The sequence below is a fragment of the Saccoglossus kowalevskii genome, chromosome 1 (genome assembly GCF_978046115.1).
Source record: "Saccoglossus kowalevskii chromosome 1, keSacKowa6.1, whole genome shotgun sequence".
NCBI lineage: Eukaryota > Metazoa > Hemichordata > Enteropneusta > Harrimaniidae > Saccoglossus > Saccoglossus kowalevskii.
This window is the reverse complement of record NC_140641.1, coordinates 19,974,571-20,001,558: the sequence shown is the minus strand read 5'-3', so window position 1 is coordinate 20,001,558 and position 26,988 is coordinate 19,974,571. Positions and strand designations below refer to the sequence as shown.

At 33.8% G+C, this 26,988-nt stretch overlaps 2 protein-coding genes across 2 annotated transcripts in view; both read left to right on the top strand.

The window, feature by feature from the left end:
- The window catches only part of LOC102801730 (CD151 antigen-like), a 48,103-nt gene extending 28,841 nt beyond the window's left edge, over positions 1–19,262 (top strand). The window contains exons 3-9 of the mRNA XM_085499773.1: positions 8,306–8,448; positions 10,748–10,945; positions 11,576–11,650; positions 12,495–12,608; positions 12,899–13,129; positions 13,407–13,490; positions 14,709–19,262. Coding sequence (XP_085355899.1) covers positions 8,383–8,448; positions 10,748–10,945; positions 11,576–11,650; positions 12,495–12,608; positions 12,899–13,129; positions 13,407–13,490; positions 14,709–14,771 — 831 coding nt within the window. The 5' untranslated portion in view covers positions 8,306–8,382 and the 3' untranslated portion in view covers positions 14,772–19,262. The remainder of the gene's footprint in view (positions 1–8,305; positions 8,449–10,747; positions 10,946–11,575; positions 11,651–12,494; positions 12,609–12,898; positions 13,130–13,406; positions 13,491–14,708) is intronic.
- A 2,876-nt stretch (positions 19,263–22,138) lies between these two features.
- LOC100368405 (CD9 antigen-like) overlaps positions 22,139–26,988 on the top strand; it is a 91,814-nt gene continuing 86,964 nt past the window's right edge. Inside the window, exon 1 of the mRNA XM_085499770.1 lies at positions 22,139–22,671. Coding sequence (XP_085355896.1) covers positions 22,588–22,671 — 84 coding nt within the window. The 5' untranslated portion in view covers positions 22,139–22,587. The remainder of the gene's footprint in view (positions 22,672–26,988) is intronic.

The window sequence follows — 26,988 nt, the reverse complement described above, 5'->3', positions numbered from 1 at the left end:
ACATGCGGTATTAGATTTCGTAGACTGGATGTACACAATTGCAAATAACACAGCAGCAGCAATGTTCAGAAATGTTGCCTGGCACACAAAAAAAAAAAAAAAAAAAAAATGAAAATAATTGGCAGCTAAGTTGCTAACTGGTTTTCCATGCACGTCTTAAGATCGTTACATGATGGAATTGGTTAGATCATTGATGGGAAAATTTTACATTTATCTGAAAATGTTATCGCTTTACTCTAATAGATTATTCACCATTATGGTTTTCCCATGACCATTAGATGGATTAGCTTCCACATTACAAGAATAATTACCTAACAGTCTAACTGATATAAGTATTGTTTTACCACCCACAGTTGTGGTGAATGATAAAAGAGATGCATCATGGGATTACTAATATGATAGTTGCTATGGCATATACACCTGTATATTGTCCATATGCATGTTTATTTATTTATTTGGTGATTCAATTCAAGATGGCCAATTGTTTTGATGTTAAAAATTCTTCAAAATCAAGCATTTCTGCAATTCCTGATCTGGATCTGGATCCTGCCTAGACAGATTTTGTTCAAATTTGGTATTTACATTGAACTTTATAAGACTGTACGTAATGCACGTCCTTTTGTTTGTCAGATAGGACTCAAAATGGATGACTGGTGGCCATTTTGCTTTAGTGAATGAAGACTGATTGGTTACTTATCCTGTGACATCAAAATGTGACTTAATGCATAGGTAGTTGGGCGATATTTAGTTAAAGACCATTTAACAGCAACCGGAATTAAATGCGATCTAAGCCGTTCTAATTTTAATCAGATTGTATCTCTCTTGCACAATCAATTGCTGTTTGAATCCTCATTATCAACACCAAAATAGAAAATGTTTGAGTACCCTTCCCTATTAGTCTTTGATATACACACAACCCATACATGCTATATGTGAGGGCAGAGCAAATAATAGAGCACTTATCCAAGCTCTTGACTGTATCAGCATCAACTAGACGAACATGAAGTGTAATGTAAATAAATGGCATTTATTTTCAAGAATGAGTTTTTGTCAAAATATCAGAGGTTACTGTCAGTATAACTTGTCTCAGATGTCAACGAACTGAATAGTGATATCTCTGCTTCACTCCCTGGTTGTGTACTTGATGTCTGCTCTGGGGAAGGGGGGGGGGTTTGCTGAATGACTCCTGTCTCCGTAGTGATGATGATGATGATGATGATGATGTTATTTTTGGATATACAAGACTAATTCATCACTGTATTGTTACCTCTTGATGTAAGCCATATAAAGCATCCAAACTTTATACTGAACATATCGTCTACATGTATGTGCATTCTTAGTTTACAGAAAAAAATTTATAAACACACGATTTGTTCAGACTTGGCTTGTGTATGTGGTTTTCTGGTATCAGAGACGTAGAATTAACGTAAGATATTTCGTTAGGACAATTTAATTGAAAGCATATTAACCTTTTAACCACCAGTTCCCGCTTCTCATTCCAAATTCACAAAATTCAGAAAATTGGGGCAAAAATAGCCAAATTTTTTAGTAAAATACTGAAAATTTACTCAAATTTTGTCTGTAGGCTCCAAAATTAGAGTTCATTTCCACAAATATTGAAGAATATAAGAATAAAGTGCAGACAAATTTAGGCAAGAAAGTCTGGTGGTGCAAAGGTTAAATAAAATAAAAAAATACAATGTTGGTGAGTTTTACTTATCAAAACCTAATATTTCCCTGTTTATTGAGTTATTATTGGTTCCCGACAATAAGTACCATCATGCATTGCAGTTACAAATTCCGCTTTGAGTACATGACACCTTAGACTGTTGTTGACATATGTAGGGTACGTTCTATCATGTCCAGACAGACACCTGTGACTGTTATGGACATATGTAGGGTACGTTCTAACATGCCCAGACAGACACCCATGACTGTTATGGACATATGTAGGGTACGTTCTAACATGCCCAGACAGACACCCATGACTGTTATGGACATATGTAGGGTTCTTGTGCTCAGACAAACACCTGAAGTAGTGTGACTGTTATTGATAATCATAGTGTCCAAAGCCTGCCCTGCATACACATGATAATAAATAGATGCGTTAAATTCGTCATCCAAAATATAACAAACTTTCACAACCAAACAATCTATTGCGGTAACATTAAGATAATCACTAACAAAATTCAGCTGAATTCATCTATTTTGTGTGAAAAGATCTCTTGTTTATATAAACACCTAATTACACAAAAAACATAAAACACTTTTCTAGGTTTTTTGAAACTGAAGTTGTCATCCAACTCAGAAGCCAATCAGCAATGGCCTTACAATTTAATGATGATTTTGTTTTCAAATACCCCGGGAAAGTGTTCTATGTTCTTCGTGACAGCTGTAGCCAAGTAGACAATATTTAATAACATTTGAAATATTTTGGTGTTTGAATACGATTCAAAAAGTGTTAGTTGTACACATGGTATTCTTGAGATCATGATTAGAACCACATTCATGATTTTCTGTAGGACATCCATCCTGATGTGATGAAGAGGCAGATCTAATACAGAAATTCCAATGGTACATCAGTATCATGTATTGTTCTTGACATTAACACCTGTGTAATGGCCCCTCAGTGGAGCCCTAATATAATACACGCTACTAATTTCATTTACAGAGAAAGCTAGGTCATTGTTGATCAGAGATAATTATTAAATTGATGATCCTTATCTTTCTGCCCTGTTGTCCATTCATCTTAGGACCACACCATTCTGGCCCCAGGGGGAGGCAGGTATGCATGTGTAGGTGTATTGTACTACAAATTATTGAGGGGCATCTTTAATTCATCTTATGCCTTGATCATCTTAAGGGAACTGTTTTATTTACAAAAAAACACAAGATAAATAATGTAAGCAACATAAACAATATGTGCAGTTCCAAGGATTGACAGCATCCCTTTATTGAATACATATATATTTTTACTACCATTCTCATGAGCTGTAATAAAAAAAAACATTACTGTAATATATCATTTCTTGAAAAAATTGAATTATTTAAATAATGGAATAGTCGAGTTGATAAATGGGTCAACTGCAACGATTGCCATTAGTCAATCTTCATGCAGATTTTAAAATTTAATGAAAAAGCTAAAAATAGACATTCATGGCTATTTGGAAATATTGAATGATGGATGGGAATGATAATAAACAGTATGCATATGTATTTTCCAGGGTAGACTGTATTATAATATAGTTTCATAACAGAGGTGATGACATGTTACAAAGTTCAGATTTTATTTTGTGGCAAATAAAATAAGATTTGAAAATATCCTTTTTCGAAGATTAAAAAAATATCAGTGACTTAAAAAACAAAATAAATTATATTCATTTGCCAATCACCAATCTTGTAAGCCGCCATTTTGGAAATCTAGTTGAAATAACATTGCGGTTCAAAACTGGATTTGTTTGAATATTGTGAGAGGAGTTGTTTGTGACATTAACCCTGTGACCTTTTGATGACAACTTCTGTCACTGTTTACAAAATTTAACTTCCATAATTCTTTCTATATTTAAAAAAAAATTAACATGACTTAATTTTTCAGAGAAATTGCGGTTGCAAAAAAAAAAAATGACGTTCTAAGCTCCTGTAGACAGTCTGAAATTCTCAAATCACATTTCTTACTGTAAAAATTATGTTTTTTTTTTATAAGACAACAGTTTTATAAGTTCTCCTGAGATTTTAATTTGTTATTATTACTGAACATCTATAACAATTCATTCAACTTTCTGAATGCTTATAGAACTTAATTGGTATTTAGTACTACATGTAGGCTAAAAAAAAAAAAAAAACGTTTCTGGTTGTCATGCATGTCAGTTTGAAATTTTACACGTTACAGCAGCATTATCAATTTAATTTAATTCATGTGAAGCATATATATGTCACAGCCCCAAAAAAAACGCTTTTTTTTTAATTACTGTAGAATACTTTATTTCCGCATGGAATTTATTTTCGTTATTTTCCCTGAAGGAATGCTTCAGTGAAAATAAAATCCAGAGAATATACTTTTTTTTTCCTATGCTATGTCTCACATTCAACTCATCAAAAATCAGTGAAAATAAATTCCATACAAAACACCCACAAATCTTTTCAGCGAAAATTAATTCCAGCTAAAATAAAGTATTTCACAGTATTACGGAGAAACATTGATTTGATTATGTGAAAAAAACTGGGTGTAGATGTACAAAATACTTTTCTTGACCTTCTGTCTGCTCTTACGGCATGTATCCGGGACCGCATTACGAGGATGTTGATGAATCTTATTCACATAGTCTCCAGAGGGCGCCATTGTATATGCAAATCAGTTCAATATATCACGTTGCTTCCTGCGACTTAAATGCCCTAATAACTTGTCTGCAGCTTGTATTAATTTGTCAAGAGAGATGGATATAATGCAATACTCAGTAGCGATGTTTTCTTTGACCTTTTGATATCAGAAACATTCCATTTTAGTGTTTTATCTGAAATACTATGTTCAAGGAGTGGCAAATTTGTTTAAGGACACACTAGTATATCCCTCCTACCACAGAATCCAGCTTCACCACATGGGTCTTACCAGTTCATGTTTTCTTTCTAATTTCCTACGGAAGACATCTATATCTACCAAAAGTGTGTTGTTATCTGTATGATAGTCAGTTATCTTGCCGTTACATCCTCCAGCAATTTAAAATCAGTGTGAGTTTCCGTCGGTTTCACAAGATAACAATTTTTTAATATCAAAGACATAATTTGAAGATCAAAAGAAGCTTAAACAATTAACAATTTAAAAAAAAATGTTGTCCTAAGCAAATGTAGTGTCTGTAGAAACAGAAAATGATGTCCCAGAATGCAATGGTGTAATTCCTTGGATTGACAGGATCTTTTTTTAATAAATCAGATACTCATTATATATCGCGTGTATTCATAATATCCATTTAATTGTTATGTATTCGTATGTATCAGTCACAGTTATTGTTATCAAGAAAATTTGTTAATGCATTTTCGTAAAATGTTATCATTTCATTTATATCTTTATTTTCGTCCGCTATTGAAATCGGATTTCTTGCGTCTAAGCTCTTCAAATCTACTTTAGATCAGTGTTATATATATATACATGTATATATATATAGCAACATTTTAAAATAAACTTCCATTAAATTTGCTTACTGTATAGACATGAAGGACGTTTAAGTTTAATGCTTGGTACATGGAACAGTACATTTTGTAAAACAGGTTGTGAAATTCGTATTTTAACTTTTTATACTGCTTCACCATCAAATGTTAAATTGATGAGGAAAGCAGAAAAAAAAATGCAACTTGCCATTTTCTAAAAGATCAAGTGTCTTGTACAAGTAATACAATAGCAAATGATTCCATGCTGAATATGTCATTATAATTAACCGCCAGAAGATTCATACATGTATCATGATACCTTCAGCTCTGGGTTATAATGCCTATTTCCATGACAACAAGGACTTTTGCAATCTCCATGATTTAAACGTTATGAATTATGATATACCAGTTTTTCTTTTCAGTTGTACAATACCTTGTTTATTTTCCATATTTAGGTGTGATACAATGTAATTTTGTTACGTTGCTAGGTTTTCAGTTCAGGGGAAAAATATTTGGCATCCAATATTGAATTTTGTGAAATATATTTGAGATGATGTATGTAAACAACTGGAACAGACTTTTCTAAAACAACATACTACAACATAGAAAAAAAATGTTTTATTTTGTCAATTTGTTTTACTCAAATCCATGAAGTGTACATTTTCATTTTTATTTAATATTTTAATAATTATTTTATTTAATAATTGTCATAACTTGTGCTTTTATTTTGATTTTACTGACAATTTTTCTTCCATTTTTTAAAAAAATCCTGACAAAAAACCTAAAAAGAAACCACTTTTTTAACTGCTACATGTAATGAATGACCAGGAATATTAATCAATATTAAAATTAATTAGTAATTAACAAATTAAAGTAAAATTAGGTCAAAATTTTTTGATGGAGACATTTCAAATATCCCCATTGGATATTTAATATGTTTATCAATCATACTTTTTTTTTATTTCAAGCTGTTTCTCTTGAACCCAACCAATAAAAATACTTGCTCAGTTGGAATAAAAATCGAGTACAATAAAATGTTATAATAATAAATTTAGTTGTAGATATTGACCTTCATTTAAGATTTATTTACTGTAGAGTGATTTATTCACTAAAAACATTGTATAGAAATCATTTTGTAAGCTTTTGAAGATCACTGCCTGATTCTTACTTACATACTTGCCTTGTTGAAGGGATTAGAGAAAGTCCTTTTTAAATCTTGGGGAAGACTTGAAGGAAAAAACCTAGTCATGATGGATTTACATGTAGTTACAACTGAATAAAAAATGAAATATAACCATTTCACCATAGTACTGTAAATACTTGATTTTAACTGGAATTAATTTTTGCTGAAATGACTTTTTGGGTGTTTTGTATGGAATTTATTTTCACTGATTCTTGAATTGAATGTAAAATATAGAAAAAAGGTATATTCGCTGGATTTTATTTTCACTGAATCATTCCTTCAGTGAAAATTAATTCCAAGCACAAATAAAGTATTTTACAGTAAGCAGAAAAAAACAAACCAAACCCTTCATATTGCTCAAATTATAGTCTTTACACTAACCCAAAATTTCAATTTTGTCACAAATGAGCCAGCATAATATACCTGCATCAAATGGCCCTTTTGTCCAAAATCACCAAAGAATTGGCAAAATATGTTGCACTTACATTTTGACAGAAAGAAATATGGCTATCATTAACATACAAGCATTGAGTGAGGGCGCTGTTTTTGCTGATTTGTCAGCTTGAAGGAAAAGATTTTTTGTTATTTTATTTCCCTGAATTTGTTTAATAAGGTAATAAGAGTATCAATGTACATGTTGTAACGTTGACTACATACGATCAGGTGATTAACCTGACTGTTGAGACGTATTTGTACGTTGAAGTGGTATGAGAGTTTACGTTTAAAGATCCGTATAATGTAAACACCCCTGACGCCATGCAGTCAGATCATTATGCTTTACGCTGGGACCTAAGAAATGCAACGCCAGGTGATCTCTTCAGTTGGATTGTATTTGACTGAAGGTAAAAAAGGTTTCAAGGGAGATGTACTGTTGAAATAGAAACGGTTCATTATGAGTGTGTGCCAACTGTCTAGCAGTTGAAATGAAGAAAAAACATATGCGTAAAGTCGTTTCATTTTAATTCATTTCTCAAGGGGTCAACCACCTAGCAGTAAATGAAGCCGTCATTATGTTTAAGCGGTTTATCACATTCCTCATATATTTTGACATAATAATTATATTTTTTTTTAGATATTGTTGATATTGCCTACGGTACTGGTGTTAATTAAAATAGTAGAGAATTCCACGAATACAACTTCAGTCTCTTTCCTCTTTATTTTATCTTGATACTAGTTCAGAATAAACATCCTGTTGCACAAATATATGAGTAATAGTTGGTTTTGTCTCGTTGCCATGCCATGGATTAACTTTGGAGCAAATAAAAGTTCCGGAATTAGATTTCCATGGAATACAAAAACTCAGCGTGCTCGCATCACATCTTGCAACTGGGACACAAATAGAAGCAGATTTATGCTATTTTTTATTAATTTTTTCAGCTTAGTAATTCAGAAAAATTATTTTATCTTTTTTATCTAGTGTTGCTGCTAGACCTCAGTGGCACTGTGACACCTTTCCTCGATGTCACCACAATAACAGACTTCAGTGTCAACGTCATACCTCAATGCCTCTTTATCACAGATTTTATTCTCGAGTGTTTACTTTTTATTCAGCTGAATCACGTGACCAACTTAATGTATTCGTGTATAATTGAACACATTACGTAGTTTATTTGTCATTATTCAAAAACAAGGCTATTCAGGTCAGCTCAGTTCAAAGTCTTTTTTGGCTGATCCTATTAATCTGAGGTATAATTCAAAATTATTTTTCAGCTTAAAAATGAACCAGTATTGATTCTAGAATATGCTCTACATTTCTTTAAAATGTTTTTTGCTTTAAGGTCACAAAGTTTGACCTTTGAATCTTTAGTATTTCTGTAAAATATAGTAAATTACTCGGCCATATTTCTCGAGATTGAATTACAGAGCTGCTACAAAAACTAAAAATTCTTTTAAGTCTGGTATATTGCAGTAATAGTAGATGTTTGTTGTTTCTTTCAATTTATTAACAAATATTTTTTTTGTAATTTTATCTTCTTGCAGCTTGAACCAAGGCGTATTACCACCAAGTTCAATTTATTAGAAATACCAGTCACAAAGTAACAAGATAAACAATCACCATGACAACCACTGCCTGTGGCACCTGTTCAAAGATTCTCCTGTTTTTCTTCAACTTTATTTTTTGGGTAAGTCTGAATTTTTTTTATCATTCAGTTGAAGGGTGGATTGTTAAAAACGTGAAGGGGTGGTTGATTTGGGCAAAAAAATTAGCATTTTGTAAAATCAAATACCACAGGGAAAAAATAATATTTATTTTAAAATTTGTTAAACACACTTGAAATAAAAAAAAATAGTTTAAACTATAAGTGAAAATAATGTACACTAATGTTTCTTCCCCCCCCCCCCCCGTAATCTGATGGCCACCCCTAGTAATTAATTGCACCGAATTGGTCAATGGGTCCTGTTCAACATATATGCCGATGCACTGTGACTCAATTTGTTTACATTTTTGGAAAACAGAGTGTCCGACAAAAAATGTTGTTCATAAATTAGCACTAGCATGCCATATGCTTGTTTTATTTAACAACGCCATTATTTCACTGTTGGTTGTCAACGTCCTCATGGGTTTAGCAAACCAGTCACAATATGTGTGCAAATGTGAATAATTTACACTGTTTGCTTACACAGACATTTTGAACATGATGACTGGCGTTTTTACATGATCTTACAATGTTAATATTTCTTATTTGACTGTTGCAATGAACTGTAAAACAAGTAATTAATAATGATACTGTATAGCACTGCTGGATATTATGTGTATTAACCAGGTCAATCTCATATACCGGTAGTAGCTTTAATTTGAACAGACGATGGTTAATTTGATTCCTAGTTGTAAATTTATGATGGAATCATTATTTTTATCCGGTCTCAGTTGAAAACTATAAACTACATTCTTCATACTAATTTAATTAATCTTTTTTCAAAAAATCTGGCGTCAGAAACACAATTGTTTTGATCTAACTAATGCATCATTTGTAGAGAGCCGAAAGTGCAGTCTGACTATTCAGCATTCATTCTGGCACCAGTTTGTCATTTGTAGTCACAACATTCATCTCTGGTATTCTACCAGCTATTTGTGGTATTTGCAGACTACTTGGTCTCTAAATGATTAATTTAACATGTTGACATCTCTCCAATGATAACTTTTTTTTTTTCAGAGCACTTTACATTCTTATAAAATGGATTTACTCTGAGTATTACTGTATCAAATCTCCCTTGCCTTATAACTCAAGTACTGGTAGTTTATTTCGAGCCAAACCATTCTTCTCTTCTATTAACTAGTCAGTATAGGGGACATTATTCCTTTTAGCACTATAATTTTTCCCACTAAACATTTTCAAAATTTGTTGAACATAATAGGACCTTGATGCATGTTGTTTTGTTTTACAAATTGCATTCAAAATGGCTGTGTGGTGGCCATTTTGTTTTGAGAAATACAGTTCTTAAGCTACATGTATGTCTCTGACATGCCTTGTTCGTTCATGTTCCAAATTGCTTACATGTACCTATGTCACACAAATGCGCATGCATTCATTTCACCATCCAGCTCATCATGGTCATTTGGCGGCCATTTTAGTGCTAAAAATGAATCTATATAAAGCATTTCTAACTTTCAGAACTGAATCTCAGACAGGCATAGAAATATTTAATTCAAAACTGGTATACACATTGAACATCATGTGAAATTTACAAATCAATTTCAAAATGACGATTGACAGCAATCTTATTTTAAATAATGTTTTTCTGGAGCCATATCTTTGACTTATTTTTTTAGCTCCGCTGTCGACTTTGTCAAGCAGAGCTTATCATATGAGTGATTGTCAGTCGTCCGTTGTCTGTCGTCCGTGTCAATGTTTTACTTTTTCAACTTCTTCTTGAAAACTACAAGCCTGAATGCTTTGATACTTGGTGTATATGTACCTTGGGTAGACCTCTCTCATATACATATATAGGTACTACATGTGGTCCTCTCTCAGATTTGTTCATTTTGTGATGATATCTTCAATTCTCTAATTTTGGTGAATATTTTTTTAATTTTTGGTAAAAAGTGATATTTTTTACTTTTTGTTGAAAACCGCAAGTCTGATTGCTTTTATATTACATATATAGGTACTACATGTGAACCTCTCTCAGATTTGTTCATTTTGTAATGATATCTTTAATTCTCTAATTTTGGTGAATATTTTTGTCATTTTTGGTAAAAAGTGATTTTTGTGACTTCTTGTTGAAAACCGCAAGTCTGATTGCTTTTATATTACATATATAGGTACTACATGTGGACCTCTTTTAGATTTGTTAATTTTGTGGTGATATCTTCAATTATCTAATAGCAGAGCTATCTCAGCCGACAGGCTGCTTGTTATATAATATATTAGCTGCAAGAATTTTTCTCCTTAAATTTGATGTCTAAATTTTGGTTTACAGATAACCGGGTTGTCAATTTTGATCCTGGGTGTATGGATTTCCATTGACAGAACAAGTTTGCCTTTCTTACAAATAATGGACAGTCCAATCTTCAAGACGGCTGCTTTTGCAATGATTGGAGTTGGAGGATTCGTCACTATCCTTGGTTTCTTTGGATGTGCCGGTGCATGGTGTGAAAACAAATGCATGCTGTGGACGGTGAGCTTTTCATTTGTTATAATGCTCCACTATGATTCTCAAAGAAAGTTGTAAAAGGGATAATTATGTGATTATTATTACTATGAATCTGACAGCCATTTTGAATCAAAAATGTTTGAAAATCTTCAGAAATTTCATTGAAAATAGTTCAGGAACTTCTCAGATGTTTACAGTTTGTTATTGAACGTCAGATAACATACCATTGAATCTAATGGCTGCCGAGATTTTGTTGGGAGCGAGAAAACCACGGGACTTGTTTTTGCTTCTCAAATATTATTCCATTATCTACTGTCGCCACGTCAACTGTTCCAAATTCCATGGTTACATTGATCAGGGGAGCAGTATATGTGATCGACTTGAACACTAGTTAAAAAGTCAAAACAAGTATTGTGGTCGTCTCACTCTCATGAAAACATAGCAGCCATTTGTTTTTAAGGTATGTTAAGTACTATCTCAAAATGTCCTAGAAGAGTCACTTTCTTAACAATTAATCCTACTGTTTATGTAACCATGACTACAGTGAACATTATTCAGACTCGTTTCCAGTATACAGTATTTGACAGATTTCTGGTGTATACACTATTCAGATTAATTTCCGACTCAACAAATTTTTTTCTTTTTCTCTCGCAGTATTTCTTGTTTGTGTTTATCATTCTTCTGACTGAGATTGTATGTACTATTTTACTCTTCGTGTTCAAATCAGAGGTAAGTATCTCAATTTGATTGGTGGAAACACAAAGTACTACATTTTGATGTGCAAGGAAATCGTATGATCTATATTTAATATAGTACTTTCATATCTTATAATTCAAAAAAACATAAACAATGAAACAACATTTTTAGGTAATCATATGACTGATAAGTCCATAGGCATCATTACATTTTTTACTCAGATTTGTTTATTTTGTTATGATACCTTTAATTCTCTAATTTTAGTGAATATTTTTGTTATTTTTTGTGAAAAATGTGATTTTTTCATCATCCTTTCACCTTTTTGATTTCATGACAATAATCTTCGTTCTTCAAACTAAATAAATATTTTGTCTTTTTTTGTGAAAAAAAAAACTACCGGGTATGTTTTATTATATTTTTGATATTTTATTTGTAATTACCTTGAATTGGCCACTGTTAGATTGTGCTTCTTCTTTCCTCTAGCAGATTAATTCATTTGGTGTTGATAACTAAAATATTCTCATTTTAGTGATTATTTTAACAGTTTGAAAGAGATTTTTATAATTTGGTCTCGGCAGTCCGATCATTGGAAGTTGTATTTCAGAATCCTCCTCATGTGCCTAGTATAGTGGTTTTGTGATTTGTCTAAGATGGCCGACTGGCAGCCGTCTTGTTTTTTGAAAATGTATAGTGGACATTGCTTTGTTATTTTCATTCAAATTTGGTACATAAATTATACATGTTAGGAGACATGTGATGATCCCTTTCTGTTGTTATTTGTTTCGGTGTCAAGTGATGGTAGTTTGTGATGAGAATGAGGCTGGGAGTTTTAAAAAATTTAATTGAAGACTGACATTATGAATGACTTTCTTTACAGGTGGAGGCGTTCTTGAAAGTTAAACTCAATGAAACTATGTTGGAGGATTACAAAGATGTTGAAGATGATCCCGAAGAGTTCAACTCTCGGGCTATCGATGCTATACAACTCACTGTAAGTAGCAAAGTATTTTATTTGCATAATTAAAAATAGTCATGTGGTGTGAATCATCCAATCATCATAGTCATGTGATGGGAATCAGCCAATCATCAGTTATGTGATGTGAATCAGCCAATCATCATTCATGTGATGTGAATTAGCCAATCATCAGTCATGTGATGGGAATCAGCCAATCATCAGTCATGTGATGTGAATCAGCCAATCATCATTCATGTGATGTGAATCAGCCAATCATCAGTCATGTGATGGGACTCATCACTCATGACTTTATTATTTGTTTGTAGTTCGAGTGTTGTGGTACAGAGTCATATAAGGACTGGTTGGACAGTAAATGGTACAAAAGTAAACTTAATGATACATCGACCCAGCAGGAAGTGGATGAATTATGGACTTTTCCAAAGTCTTGCTGCATGACAGAAGTAAAGGAAATAATTTCTGGAGAGTTGCCAACACCATTAAATGCTACAGCCTGCAAAGGGGATGAGAAACTCCCAAATAGTTTTATGAATTCAGGGGTAAGATTATATCTGTAAATGAAAAATTTCCTATAATTTTCATTTTCAATGACTTATATATCAACGGTTTTAGAATGAAATAAGCTTTAAATAATATATTTGGGGGGAATCCAACTACTGTAATGCTGCCCCTCTAGTGACCCGTTATGATGATGCATGAAGAATATGTTATTGCATACCTGCTCTATAAAACTAAATGAACATGCACTGCCAATCAACATAGTGTAAATTTCATACTAATTCTTACAAATAATATTTTTTTCCTTTCATCTATCAGGGTTGTTATGATCTTATATATGAACAGTTCAACAATAATATTTGGATTTTAGCTGGGGCTGGTCTTGGTGTAGCTTGTCTACAGGTAGGTATCTCACCAAGTTATGGTTTGAATGCATACAGTGGTTGGGTTCTAGGCATAGGCTTATGTACATTCGTTGAGTCTGATTTTGAGTAAAAACTACAGTATGTACGAGTCGTGGATCATAAGCTCCTTATATAAAATCCCATGATATTTTCTCCCAAATTGACGTCAGCAGACACAAGTGATTACATATTGATCCAAGCCGCAGACTTGCATAATAATCAGTTTTAGCATATTCATTTTGTATCTTTGTATCTGTTTGCATTAAATCTTACTTCATGTTTGTGCAGAACAATATCTTATAACAGCTTCTAATTGAATGCATATCAATTAGCTAATTAACTGTCTTCACCTTGTTTATTCTGTATAACAAATGCTCCAATGGGTAACAGTTTGTAATTAATATTTGCATAATAATTAGCTAATTTGCATAATTGGTTGGTTTTAGAGTATTTTTGTTTATTTCTGTAGCAGCTCACAGTCAGCTAATGAATACGGCTTGAAACTAAATAAAGCGAAAAGTTGAGAAATCAGGAGAAAATACCAAACTTTCACAGCAAACATTCTATCTAAGCAACATTGAAGCCAACCACTAACAAAATTCAACAGAATTCATCGTTTTTGTGTGGGAAAATCCTTTGCTTACAAACACCTAATTACCTGAAGAAGATCGACTTTCCCGGGTAGTTGAAACCAAAATCATCGTTTATTAGCTCCTGAGTTTGATGATGATTTTGGGTTATTAAAAAAAGAATGGGTGTGGCTTCTCTATTAGAGATGCGACTTCTATTAGGAATGCTGCTTCAAATACAGAATTTATAATTCATACTGTCATATGACCATCTCTTTGTTTATGCGTACATACATATCTGTGAACATTTTAAAAAAAAACACACTTTATTTGTGTTGTCAAGACATGATAAATATTTATCATAAATGTCACAAATATTGGATGTTTATGTTTCATTGGATTTTATTAAAATATAACATAATTATATGCAGCTTTCTGAATTATCAGTACATTGTATATCACATCACCGGTTGAAAACCACCAGGGACAGCCAAAATAAGTGAAAAAAATTGCATCAGGTGGCAATGATGTTATCATACACCATCATGTTATTTGCCAGCCCTTCCTTATCTACCTTTTATAGATGCTGCTCAGCAAAGGTCAATGGTTAATGATAGTTCTTTTATTTCACTTTTTGTTTCCTCCAGCTATTTGGAATAGTGTTTGCCATTTGTTTGCTCCGGAACCTCAAGGATGACTTTGATGATTAGCTGTTCCCACAGAAACACTGTCGCCTAGCATCTAGACACCAATCGCTCATTATACTATTCACTATGGTGAGCTGTTTGCAGCGCCCTCATACAGTGACTTCAGAGTTTATTTTGTTTTTATTCCTAAATTGCGTAAATAAAAATCTGAGGGCGCTGTTGCAATTTATGGTCATTCTACATTATAACATTATGTGATATTTTGAATTGCCAGGAAATTATTTGTCATTTTTAACAAGATTTGTAACTATCAATACCATGTAGTTAACATATTTTAGCATAGTTTTGTAAAGAATACCTTTTGGATGCCATGAAAAATAAAGATATTATGGAATGATGAACTTAAAGAGCTGAGATGTTCAAACAAACAATGTATAAAACACAGATTGTATATGATGCATGGGAACCCTATTAAATATGTCATATAGCGATGACTCATACTTTAATAAGTCAAGCTGAAAAGAACGTTACAGAGCCACACTTTGTAGCATTATACTGTGTTTGATAGGAATCCTATGCGACACAAAATACATTGTCTTTGTTTTTACAAAATTCAAATTCATACTGCGCAAATACTATGACGCTTTAAACGCTAAAACATGTACCATATTTTCACTGGATCATTTTGTTCATGTGACTACTAGTGTACATTTCGTCAGAACGTGTTTCTGGTGTACACTGACAGACGTGGTACTGCCTGCAGGCTATATTTATACGTATCACGTTTTAATTCCAAAATCTGATTTTTACACATTTTCTCCATAATTAATGTCTCCCATACTGTTTGACAGTTATTTTCTCTGTTTTCCTGGTGATGGATTGTTCACTTTCAAAATTTATTACTCTTAAAAATAATTTTAAAATAAGACGAGAACCGAAGTGCTGATTATTTTCTATGTATTTTGCTTATAAAACTTGAAAATATCACAGCCATTTTAGAAACCTTTTGAACAACTATTGATATTTACTAAAACTAATGCCAATTATTATACTTAGAGTCCTGTAATATAATTAAACAATACTTTTCTAATTTTCAATCCCGAAGACAAAAATTGCAGTTGCTTTTCCTCATTGTCACCATGACGGTATAGTATGTTCTTTAAACCCAGTAGTCTCATTGTTGAAGCCAAATGAACTACAATGTATTAATTAAGAAGCTCATTGAAAATAAATTGTAATTTTCACATTATTTTCCAGATTTGTTATAATTTATTTGTTTTAATTTAATTTAAAACTTATACAGAAACTGGGGTCATTCATTTGCATATTCTATTCATCCTATCTCTATTTGCATACTTGTGTCATGTGAGTTATCATTAGCCAATCAGCATCCATACTTGAAAAGTGATTCAGCCAATCATAGGCTAGATATAAAGGATATGCAAATGAGTGATGTGTTCATTAGTCCCTTAGTACATCAGTATTTACAAGCTTTTATTTTTGTAAACAAATAATGTTATGTCAAAGAATATGATTTTTTTGAAGAAGAGGTTGTTTTTCGTTCAGCTGCTTCAGATACAAAGAGTTTTGCATGCAAGCCCTCTCGTGACTTTTTAAACTCAAACTGCAAGTCAGTGTAATTTCTAATGTTCATTTTCACCCCTACAGTAATTTTCATTATGGTTTAACCTTGTAGTATTTCTATTGATGGAATGTTTCATTATCATCTGATAGGGGTGTTACGGTTATTATAATGTCACTGTTGAACTCAGGGGTTACATGATTCAAATAAGGAATCATTTTTCGTCATAATTTTCAGAAACCCCTATTTTATAAGTATGGTACAGTTTTTTGTATAAAAAAAACAAACATGTTCCTGGTCATGATTGACAATATTGATGACAATATTTATGTGTCTGTGACTTTAGAATGCTTTGTAAATGCCGACAGTAAACGTCTTCTATCCTGATATAAATAGAAAAGATCTGCTTTTAATTTGTTTGGGCTGTTTTATATGTGCATATAAGTGATGTAATAATTTAATACTGTTAAAATAACTGTATTTTTAAAACTAGTCTAGTATCAGTAATTTGAAGAGATCATCGTGATATCACTTTAATTTTCTGCTTTGTTTGGGTTAATGTTAATGCGTGTTTCCTTGGAAACATAATCATAGCCATCATGATGTACTTACAAATTCTTTGCTGCATTTAGATTTACTTTTTGAAAATGTGCTAGGATGTGTGACATTTAGGGTCATGCAAAGTGCCAGGATGTGTGACCTTAGATTAGAGGTCATACACTGCCAGGATGTGTGACCTTAGAGGTCATGAATTCTAGTATTATGTAGAACATCTTTACCATAGAGTATAGACTGGCAAAGTCGGGACTTCTTTTTTTGTTTTACAAAAAGAAATAATTAATTGTTCTTTTATTCCTTTTAGCGTGATTGCACAAACTAACCTGACCGCTAAAGAAATCCCGACTGGACGCATCTACGGCCATTTGACTGCTATTAATTATTCATAATGTCATTGATTATTCATGAGTGTGTGAGTGAAAGTAAACATGACCTTTTAAAGGTTAATTAGATTCAATTGCAGAGATGGATACTTTAATTTTTTTAAAGGTGATACTTTCATCCATGTTTACTGAAAACAAGTCGATGTCAAATGTATATAAGTAGTCTTTCAAAATCGCCAGGATATCAGAAGTGAAAGGGCATGATAATTAACATAGATAAGAGATGACGCATACAGCTGCATTCGTTGTCAATGCTCGTCAACATATTTAAATTAGCATAATCACCAGAGTGATTCCACTCCGGTTTTCACTCAAACGCAGGGGGTCGCCTGCCGATGCGTCCAGTCAGGATTTCTTTCGCAGTCACGCTAGTTTTCGCGATCACCTTAAAAAGGCTAAATTAACAATTTATTATATATTTGTTTGTAAAACAAAAAAGAAGCCCCGACTTTGCCAGTCTACATAGAGTAGGGAGTTGTCTTTTGTATGGTGGGTGGTCAGATTTCCAATGTTTGACTGAAAACATGCTGCAAAATAAAATCTCAGTGATATTATGCTTGTTCTGGGGCCTTCAAATGTTGAAATAAATATATAGGTTTCTGTCTTTTTAAAGATTTTGTTGTCACTTTACGGTTGACACTCAGCAAATTGTAATTCTATTCTTTATAGAAATAACATGTTTTTTTTCAATGTATCAATTTTGTATCACAATTGTACTTCATCAACCAATGAATTTTTAGTCCTCAGAGTCACATGTTGTGTCCTTGACCAATCAGGAAAGCTTCTGATACCATCCAATCAGGGTGGTCAGGCACTTTTCCTGGCAGGTTTTTTTCGGGTAGATAATTTAGTATTTAAAAAAAAAAAAAAAGAGAAATATGTAAGTATTTGTTGTTTTTTGAGATGTAAATAATATTTTTTTTTTATTTGAATACTGAATTTTGTAGATGTCCTATAGAAAATTGACTAAGTTCACACTTTATTTTGTCATCCCATATTGCATTTCTTCTATTAGAGATTCATGTGGATATTTTCAAAACTGAATAAGCGGTTAAAACTTGTCTCATCCAGAGTCACCAATTCAGTTCGAGAGCGAGAACTATAATCCATATTTATTGATGTAGTTAGCATAATTGCCAACGCATATTTAATAACATGCACACTTCTACAGCATTTATGATTCAGCTAGAAGTATATTGAACATTAAACTATATCTTCAGCTAATACCCAGCATGCACTTCTAATAGAAGAAATAGAGTATGTGTAACACACTATCATAGAATCAATTATCGCTAGAGTATTTGAACAAAAAACAAAAACGAACAAGTATTAGCATATGTATCTTAGCCCTTACAATTTTCTTATAAGGGGTGCTGCTAAATTATTTGAAGCAATTTGGAAAAAAAAAATGGTTTTGCATTTTTTTTCCCCCTGGATCCTCCACCATTAGTTTACTGTGAGTATGATAGTCTCATCAATACTTTAGACAAATCATTCAGCATCGATTTTACCCAAGATTCTCCTGCAGTCTTAAAGACCTCTACAATAAATGAATGTTAGCTTATTGACCATGCAAATAGATTTACACAGATAGTATATGGATGGGCCAATCAAATACTGTCAATAGTTGATGTTATCAAAGTTTATTATAGAGTGTCTCGGAGAGCAAATGTATTCTAAATATATTATTAACTGTAATCAAAAAAAAAAAAAATTATTTGGTGAAAACCATTAAATCTGTTGAATGCTGAAGGGTCTTGTGTAATTCACAGAGCCCCCTAGTTCAACTGTAATGAGTTAAGAGATGACGTAATGAAGGTGGGTTGGATTTATAAGGCATCCATGCTTGGGATAACCCCGTTTTATGACAGATAGATACTTAATAAAACAAAACTGTTAGCGAACAAACCAATTAAATTTACTCCAATGCAAAGTGTTACAGTAATTCTAATAATCCAGTGTCATTAACAGTAACTTTTTTCTCTCGGTGTAGTTATTTTTACAAGAAATAAAATTTAGACTTTTCTCAAAGTTGTTTGCTTATTGTTTTTTTTTTTTTATTGATTAGAATCAATTTGTTTCATGGTTGGCAGTGCATATATACGCTTTTCCATGCAAGTACCCCTTCCCAATATTATGTTGATTGCCAATATCCGTATTCCAGTGTCGTTGTTTACATAAGCATTCCCAATCTCAGTTTCATTGAATCAAACTTCCCTATTTCTGCACTAGATAACATATCTCTGAATCTAGTAAATCAAAAGAAAGCTTTGCCTTGTAAGGCCTCCTTGCACTAAAATATGAAACACCATAATCTTGCGACATAGCAAGGGGTGTAATTATCGGTAATACTTCACTGACCTACAGGAGGGAAGAGTAAACCCCAACTTCACTTGTCACTGCACTATATATTGCACTATTATAACAAAATTACAAGAATTGCTTTCCATATTTTCAACGTCGTTTTTGTTATGACATCTCTCGGAATTGGCAGTATTTTAGTATAAAAAATTCTAAATACCAGATATGGGTTGCCCCCCCCCCCCAAAAACAAACAAACAAACAAACAAACTTTAAGAAAACCTTTTGACAAAGAACAGGGCGTTATTATCTTGGGTTGTTATATTCTTCCCAGGTGGTTACAAAAAATAAAGAAAATACAAACCCATATATTAAAAGGTAGCTTGTAACTATCTTAAATTCAGACTCAATAAATGTACGAATTAAATGGCAGCAGTCCTCGCACCGCGTCCTGTTCGATATGGAACTCATAGCGACGTATACAACGCGTGTAAAATACACTGTTTATTTACATGAAAATCGAACACGCGCTGCGCGACGACTACCGCGCTTTAAATGGCTATTTCTTATTACTGTGAAACCATTTATTTTCACTGGTATTTAATTTCTCTATTTTGATGCTTTCAGCAATTTCACTGGGTTTTAAGTTCACAAATTTGGCAGCGCAACAATGAGTTCAATTGTTGTTTTACGTGATCACGTGGATTTAATTTAGCGGATATCACTTATCGACGGAATTACCGGATTTAAAAACCTGCAAATGAATAAGGCGTTTACTATACAGTACTCTTTGAACGCCCTCTTTTACGACAAAAAAATACTTTCGTTTTTTTTTTCTATCGCCACTTTGTTTCCATTTTGCAACAAAATTATTCAGGAGGTGTTGTGTTGTACCCGTAATATTGTGCTACTATTTTATTTAATGAAATACGTGCCCTAGGTAATTTAGAAAGTGAGTAAACAAAGTTGGTGATCGCTTACCGCCTTGCTGGACATTTACAGTACATTTAAATTACATTGAAACGGTATACGGTGAACGGTATATGTTGGAACAAATTGAGTTTCACGGATAGGGTAATGTCAGATATTCTCGGGCGGAGCTACGTCACAGAACGTTCTAGGTTGCTAAGACGCGCCACCGTATCATGCACGAAAACGGCTGAAGTCAAGAAAACAGAACAAACTCAACTACTAGTATGTGACAATCATGAACAACTAAATTTATATATGTTGCACATTTAGGGGTAATCTTGTTACACTGTTCATGAGAATTTCAACAACTAGCCCAAAGTATATTTTTTGTGAGAGTTTTTGACCGTTGTTTCAGTTCACCGGTTGTGGTTGTCCGGCGGTGAAAATGCCCGGATGTTCGCTCCCGAGAATGAGCATGCAGGTGTTGGCCTTTCGGAGTTTGTAGTCGTTGACCTATCACATTTTGCATACTGTGTTTGTAGCAGGTGGCCCCTATTCCCAAGATCTGCATAATGACGTGTGAATATTCATAATCTCACTCGAAACACCATATACCCCTAATATAAACCCAGTGACCGACAACGTGTCCCAGATAGCTCGATAATTAGTCTGTCTGCCACATCGCCTTATGTGTAAGTTTTGACTTCGAATCCAAATATCAGTACAACAGTTGTTAACTAAGTCAGACATTGTGTTATTTGGTCAGTGTTTCATCTTTAATGTCACGTGATTTATATGAAGTTCTAACACAATTTATGAGCGAAAAGGCTCATATAGTGAAAGGCATGAAGATGTACCTTATTTTATAGACATATTTATGACTATTTGTAAATACGGCCGTCAGCTTTCATTCAAATTCAAATTTCACGCTGGCCCGAGATCTCCGCATTATATACTCCTATAATGCGCGCACAAGCCTGGAGTGACATACTACGTAGCAACCGTGAACACACACTTATTGAAAATGAAGGTCTAAACATTTATATTTATAAAACGTGTATACAGTCCTGAGCTTTATGTTCCCATTGTAAAAGCCCTAAAGCATGTACTATGTATAAAATCAAAGAGACGAGTCAGACTCAGAAACAGGACAGTCCTGTATTGGGGTACTGATTGGTCGATCGGTACCATTCATAAACGAAAAAATTATAATTATTTTTAGAGTGAGTCACCGAGAGCGCGGAAGACGTGGTATTAGTCAGTGATTTGCTCTCTTCAGTGTTTTTATAGGTGAATTCGTATATTTTGACGTTGGATAACTGCATTGTGTTTTGGGAATTAATTACTGGCTAGTTTAATTTGGGGGAGTATTTTTTTTCCTTCCTGATAGAATAATTTGCGTCATCTTATTTGTCCGAGATGTCATTGGCACTCTAAAATCTAAATATAACAAAGAAAATTTAAAATCAATTTGATGTTATATTGTTATAAATCGTCAAAAATATTTTCAAATAATAGTTAGCGATGTTCTCTCCTTTAAATAGATACGTTTTATGTACCCTCGCCGCAACCATTATATTCCACTCGACACGATAACATTACAAAACGAACAAACACTCAGCATTCAGTATTTTCCAATCACTCCGTTATTTCCGCATGACGCATCTTACGAAATAGTAATATATCTATGTCGCTACCACGTCTTCATAAGTGGCGTGTCAAGTCTTCAGAAAACGAAGGATCCGCTATTGTGTCAGTGTTCGCTCTGGACTTTTCACGACCGCTAGGGGCGCTCGGTTGACCTAAAAAAACGTAATGCGGCTTTGTTCACAATAAAGAAAAAAACACGCTACAATAATAACAGCGATATAAGAACTGCATCAGCGATCACGCAGACGATGGTGTGTATGTGACCTACTCGGTGTACAGTAAACGAACAGAGTCGGTGCAACCCAGCGGGATTAAACACCAGGGGAATTGTCGAAAAGGAATAGGAACACAAAGGCATATTTACCGAGACGTGGAAAAAGAGACGTTTTTTTGAACACGTGAATGTCATTGTGCCAGGGAATATATTTGATTGTTACAAAAACTATTACGCACTGTATGCGGGGGAGCAGACTTTTCGGAGACGCCGGTAACCATGGGAACGCCAAAGAAGAAAGAAATGAGCGAAACTGTATGGTGCTGTATGTACATAATACGTGTTTATAGCTTTCTGTTAATGGTAAGTCCAATCATTTTAATTACAATATTAATTTAACGCGTGTACCGTTTTGCAGGTCACACACAGTACAATGTGGGTTACCATCACATCCAGCGTAATATTACGCTTCGGCTTTAAAGCTAGGCATGGGAATTTAGACTGAAAGGGATGGGGAGAACGGTACCCTTCAAAACGCAATACTAGTACTAGACAGAGCTTAGCGTTGTTATTGTTCCCCATATGTGAGTATGTGTTCCGAACGCGCGGTTGAATGAGTGTTGGTCAGCCATCATCCCCGAGTGTTGTGGCACGGGGGTATCTGCGTAACAATTCATTCGGTTATATTTAGTGTCTATCTTGACGCGACTGCTGGTATTGCGGATCAATCGAATGGCCGATTGGACAGAAGAAATTTAACAATTCTCTTTAAATTTAAATGCATTAACTCTGTACTTTTGTATATTGTCCATCCCCGTAACCACCGACATCATAAAAAAACAACAACTGTGTTTTGTGTCTGTCGGTGTCGTCAAAGAAGGATTCTTTTGAACTACCATACGATACGCTCCGGTGATGATCGAAGTGCGCTATATGGAATGGATTCGTTTATTAATTGCTTTTTGTGGTTACTAGTATACACGAACGAAATGGCATGGGATATAGCTGAATTAACAAGGCATCATCACAAACTGATGTATTTTGTCTGGAGTGTTATTGAAAAATCTGTTAAAATGGTGCCGCCGTGCCGTATATTGATGATGAACACAGCTGTTATATTTCTGCGGCGTTTGATGCCATTGCGGTGATATGATGACGTTCACTAGAATACTTATAGTAGGGGCAATAGCTGTATACTGTGTATAGCGTGGTGGGAGTATGCTGAGTGCGCAAGGCACTTCGACGGAATGGGTGGTGAAGGAAGCCGCAACCACCGGTCCACAAATCGGTTAAAGCGGAATGTAATTACCAACGACGATCGTACTTTTATTTCCGTCAACCCGACTGGCTCACCCACTCACTAATCCATCTAAAGCTATGCGATACGCAGTAAAGCTTACTGCGTGATTATAACCACACAGACCATACACGCTTGTGCGCACATCGATGAATTTGTTTTTTGGAAAATAAGAACAAAGACGTTTTTATCACAATTCTGGTGAAATCGACTTTTCTTATAGCATCATTCGCGAAGTAAACCGTCCTAACGTATATTTAAAAAAATGTAACGTGGCTGCTGTGTTATGTTTCCAGTTTCAATTACGCAAACAATATTTGCAAGTTCTATGCCTGGCAGACATTATTAGAAAGTATATCTTGTCTTTTTTTCATATTAAAAGTCGATAAAGTCTTATATAATTGGGTGCGATGTCGACGTTATCTCTTTATTACAACGGAACCGTACTGTGCCGTATAATACGTATGCGCAGCAGATGGCGATGGTTGTCCTGGTATATGAATGATGTTAATATACAGTATTCCCCACAATCCCATCCGTTATGAGTATTTTGATTGCCTATACCGGAACAGACAGAAATACATGATGGAACGATAGACACCGTGTCATGAACTTTGACGTGTTCATCGTCTATAAACATACGGTCAAACCATATTCGAACTTTTTTCGAAGTGGTACTTCTCTCACATAAACACAAATTAAAAATACAGTATAGGTATTAACTTTGAGTATTTCTTCCATCCACGTATTTTTTACTGAATGGGGACATCATTTTGGTAACGATTCGGAACATAGCACTATTTGTTCGATGAAATAATGATAACGACAGTGCTCATGCGCGTCGAATATCCTGTACGTATAGGTAAATCAGGGCGCATGCGCGTTTATGTTCCTCATTATTTTATAAAATGAATATTTGACGCGTTTTACTGAAGACTTATAATGATGCTATCAATACAGATATCAGACATAATTAATTAAACGTGCTCAAAACTAACCAAGGTTGATGCTTCATACAATCTAATTAAAATCAGATCTTATTGGGCTTTTCTTATTTTTTTTCAGTCATATTAAAATTTGTTTTCTTTATTCTATTTTTGAATTTTCAGACTGCATCAACCTCCAAAGAAGATCTCGTTCGTGAGATTTCGAATAACCTAATTAGTCAACCAATCAAAGACGGCTTTGTATACAGTGATTATTCCATTTGTGTTCAAACGTCGAAGTCCAACCAAGGCTATATAAAAAACCTTCTCTGATTGGTTATTGAAGATTGTGAGAGTTAAACGAGATCTAGCATGGCGATTTTTCAAATCTCTGAGCTTTCACAGTCAGACAATTACACAAAATTTAAATTAGGGGAATTATTGAAAAAAATTACACACCAAAAAAATAAAAATTAAAATAAATAAGATCTGATTTCATATTGCCTCTGCAAGATACAAAAGTTCTCTGGTAGTTTATCGCTACAATCAAATATATGCCAGACGGCCTTAGCTCGAGTGTCTTCGTGTTTCTATGATAAGCCGTGCAACGACATCGACTACAGTATATAAATTGTCATACGATATCGGCGTCTGTACTGTCGAAATCAATGACAGGTGCTCACACAGAGGGGGGGGGGACACTACATGTATGCGAGGAGTAGTATCATCATCATGATAAGTACGGTAAGTCTCCTAGATTTACAGCATGGTCCTGTACTCCTAGCGGATATGTGGTGAATTAAAACGAGATTATTATTATTCAGACTGTTTTTCAATTAGTTAAATCTCGCCTTTTGATTGCTGTGAGTTCCGAAGGCTCAACAACGAGTTAAATTGAATTTATACTCATCGTGATACGAATTCAAGAATGATGTAGCGCATGCGCACTCAGAGGAGATACTGCGGTGTAGTTTACACAGTGCAGTATTAGTATATGTCAAAATGTGTTACGTAAAACGGCGGGAGAAATATAAATAGAATAATAGATAGAGATGTAGCTTATATTCTGTATTATGTTACGTTCCATGTCTGATTCTGTTCGATAGCAACATTTATTTACTTTTTATTAGTAGTCGTAAGAGTAACATTCAAATTTACGCAATGATGCAGGCCATATTTCGTTTTTTTAGCTCAGCTGTCGACTTTGTCGAGCGGAGCTTATCATATGAGTAATTGTCTGTCGTCGTCCGTGTCAACTTTTTACATTTTCAACTTCTTCTTGTAAACTATAATTCTTATTGCTTTGATACTTAGTGTATATGTACCTTGGGCAGACCTCTCTTACATTTGCTCATTTCGTGATGATATCTTTGATTCTCTAATTTTGATGAATATTTTTGTCATTTTTTAGTAAAAAGTGATATTTTTGACTTCTTGTTGAAAACCGCAAGTCTGATTGCGTTGATACTTTATATATAGGTACCTCAGATAGACCTTTCTCAGATTTGTTCATTTCGTGATGATATCTGCAATTCTCTAATTTGGATGAATATTTTTGTCTTTTTTGTTAAAAATTGACATTTTCGACTTTTTGTTAAAATACGCAAATCTCATTGATTTGATACTATACATATAGGTAACTCAGGTAGACCTCTCCCAGATTTGTTATATCTAATTTTGATGAATATTTTGGTCATTTTTGGTAAAAAGTGATATTTTAGCAATTCTTGTTGAAAACAGCAAGTCTGATTTCTTTGATACTATACATATTGTTCATTTTCTAATGATATCTTCATTTTTTTTATTTGAAATGTGCATTGCTAACAGCTATCTCAGTCGACAGGCTGCTTGTTTAAGTATCATTTTGACAACGTTTACGGTTCTAGTAACCGTGTTTTGACGAACTCCAAACGCGTTTCGAGGATTTCGGCCCCGTTAACTTGGTGCTAATACATTCGATACGATATAAGCCGCTTATGAGGAATACCAACAGTTAAATGTGGGGGCATGAACTCGATAACTAAAGAACTGTTTGTTTTTACACGTTGATTCATACTTTAGATTTGTATTATTATTGTATTATTTTATTTTAAAAGGGCTGTATTTGCACAATGCGTTTTAGTGTGATGCAATAGGTGATCAATTGAAATGCGCATGGGTTTTAAATTTCTGGTACGTACTATCAATTCAAAGTGTGTATTCTCTGCTCATCACCTAATACGGGTTGGGTTCAGGATAAATAATATCCAGAGGTGGCCATCAACATGCGATGTCATGGAGACATTGCCGATAGTTGTCTTTAATGCGCCACAGTGTTGCAACGCGTGTTCGAATTTAACGTAAACCTCAGACTAGTAAAATTACTAGTCTGAGCGTAAACTAACAATACATTTACACATGAGAATCATAACAAACACAACGACTGTGCCTCTTTGTTAACCGAATAATTAAAAGGCT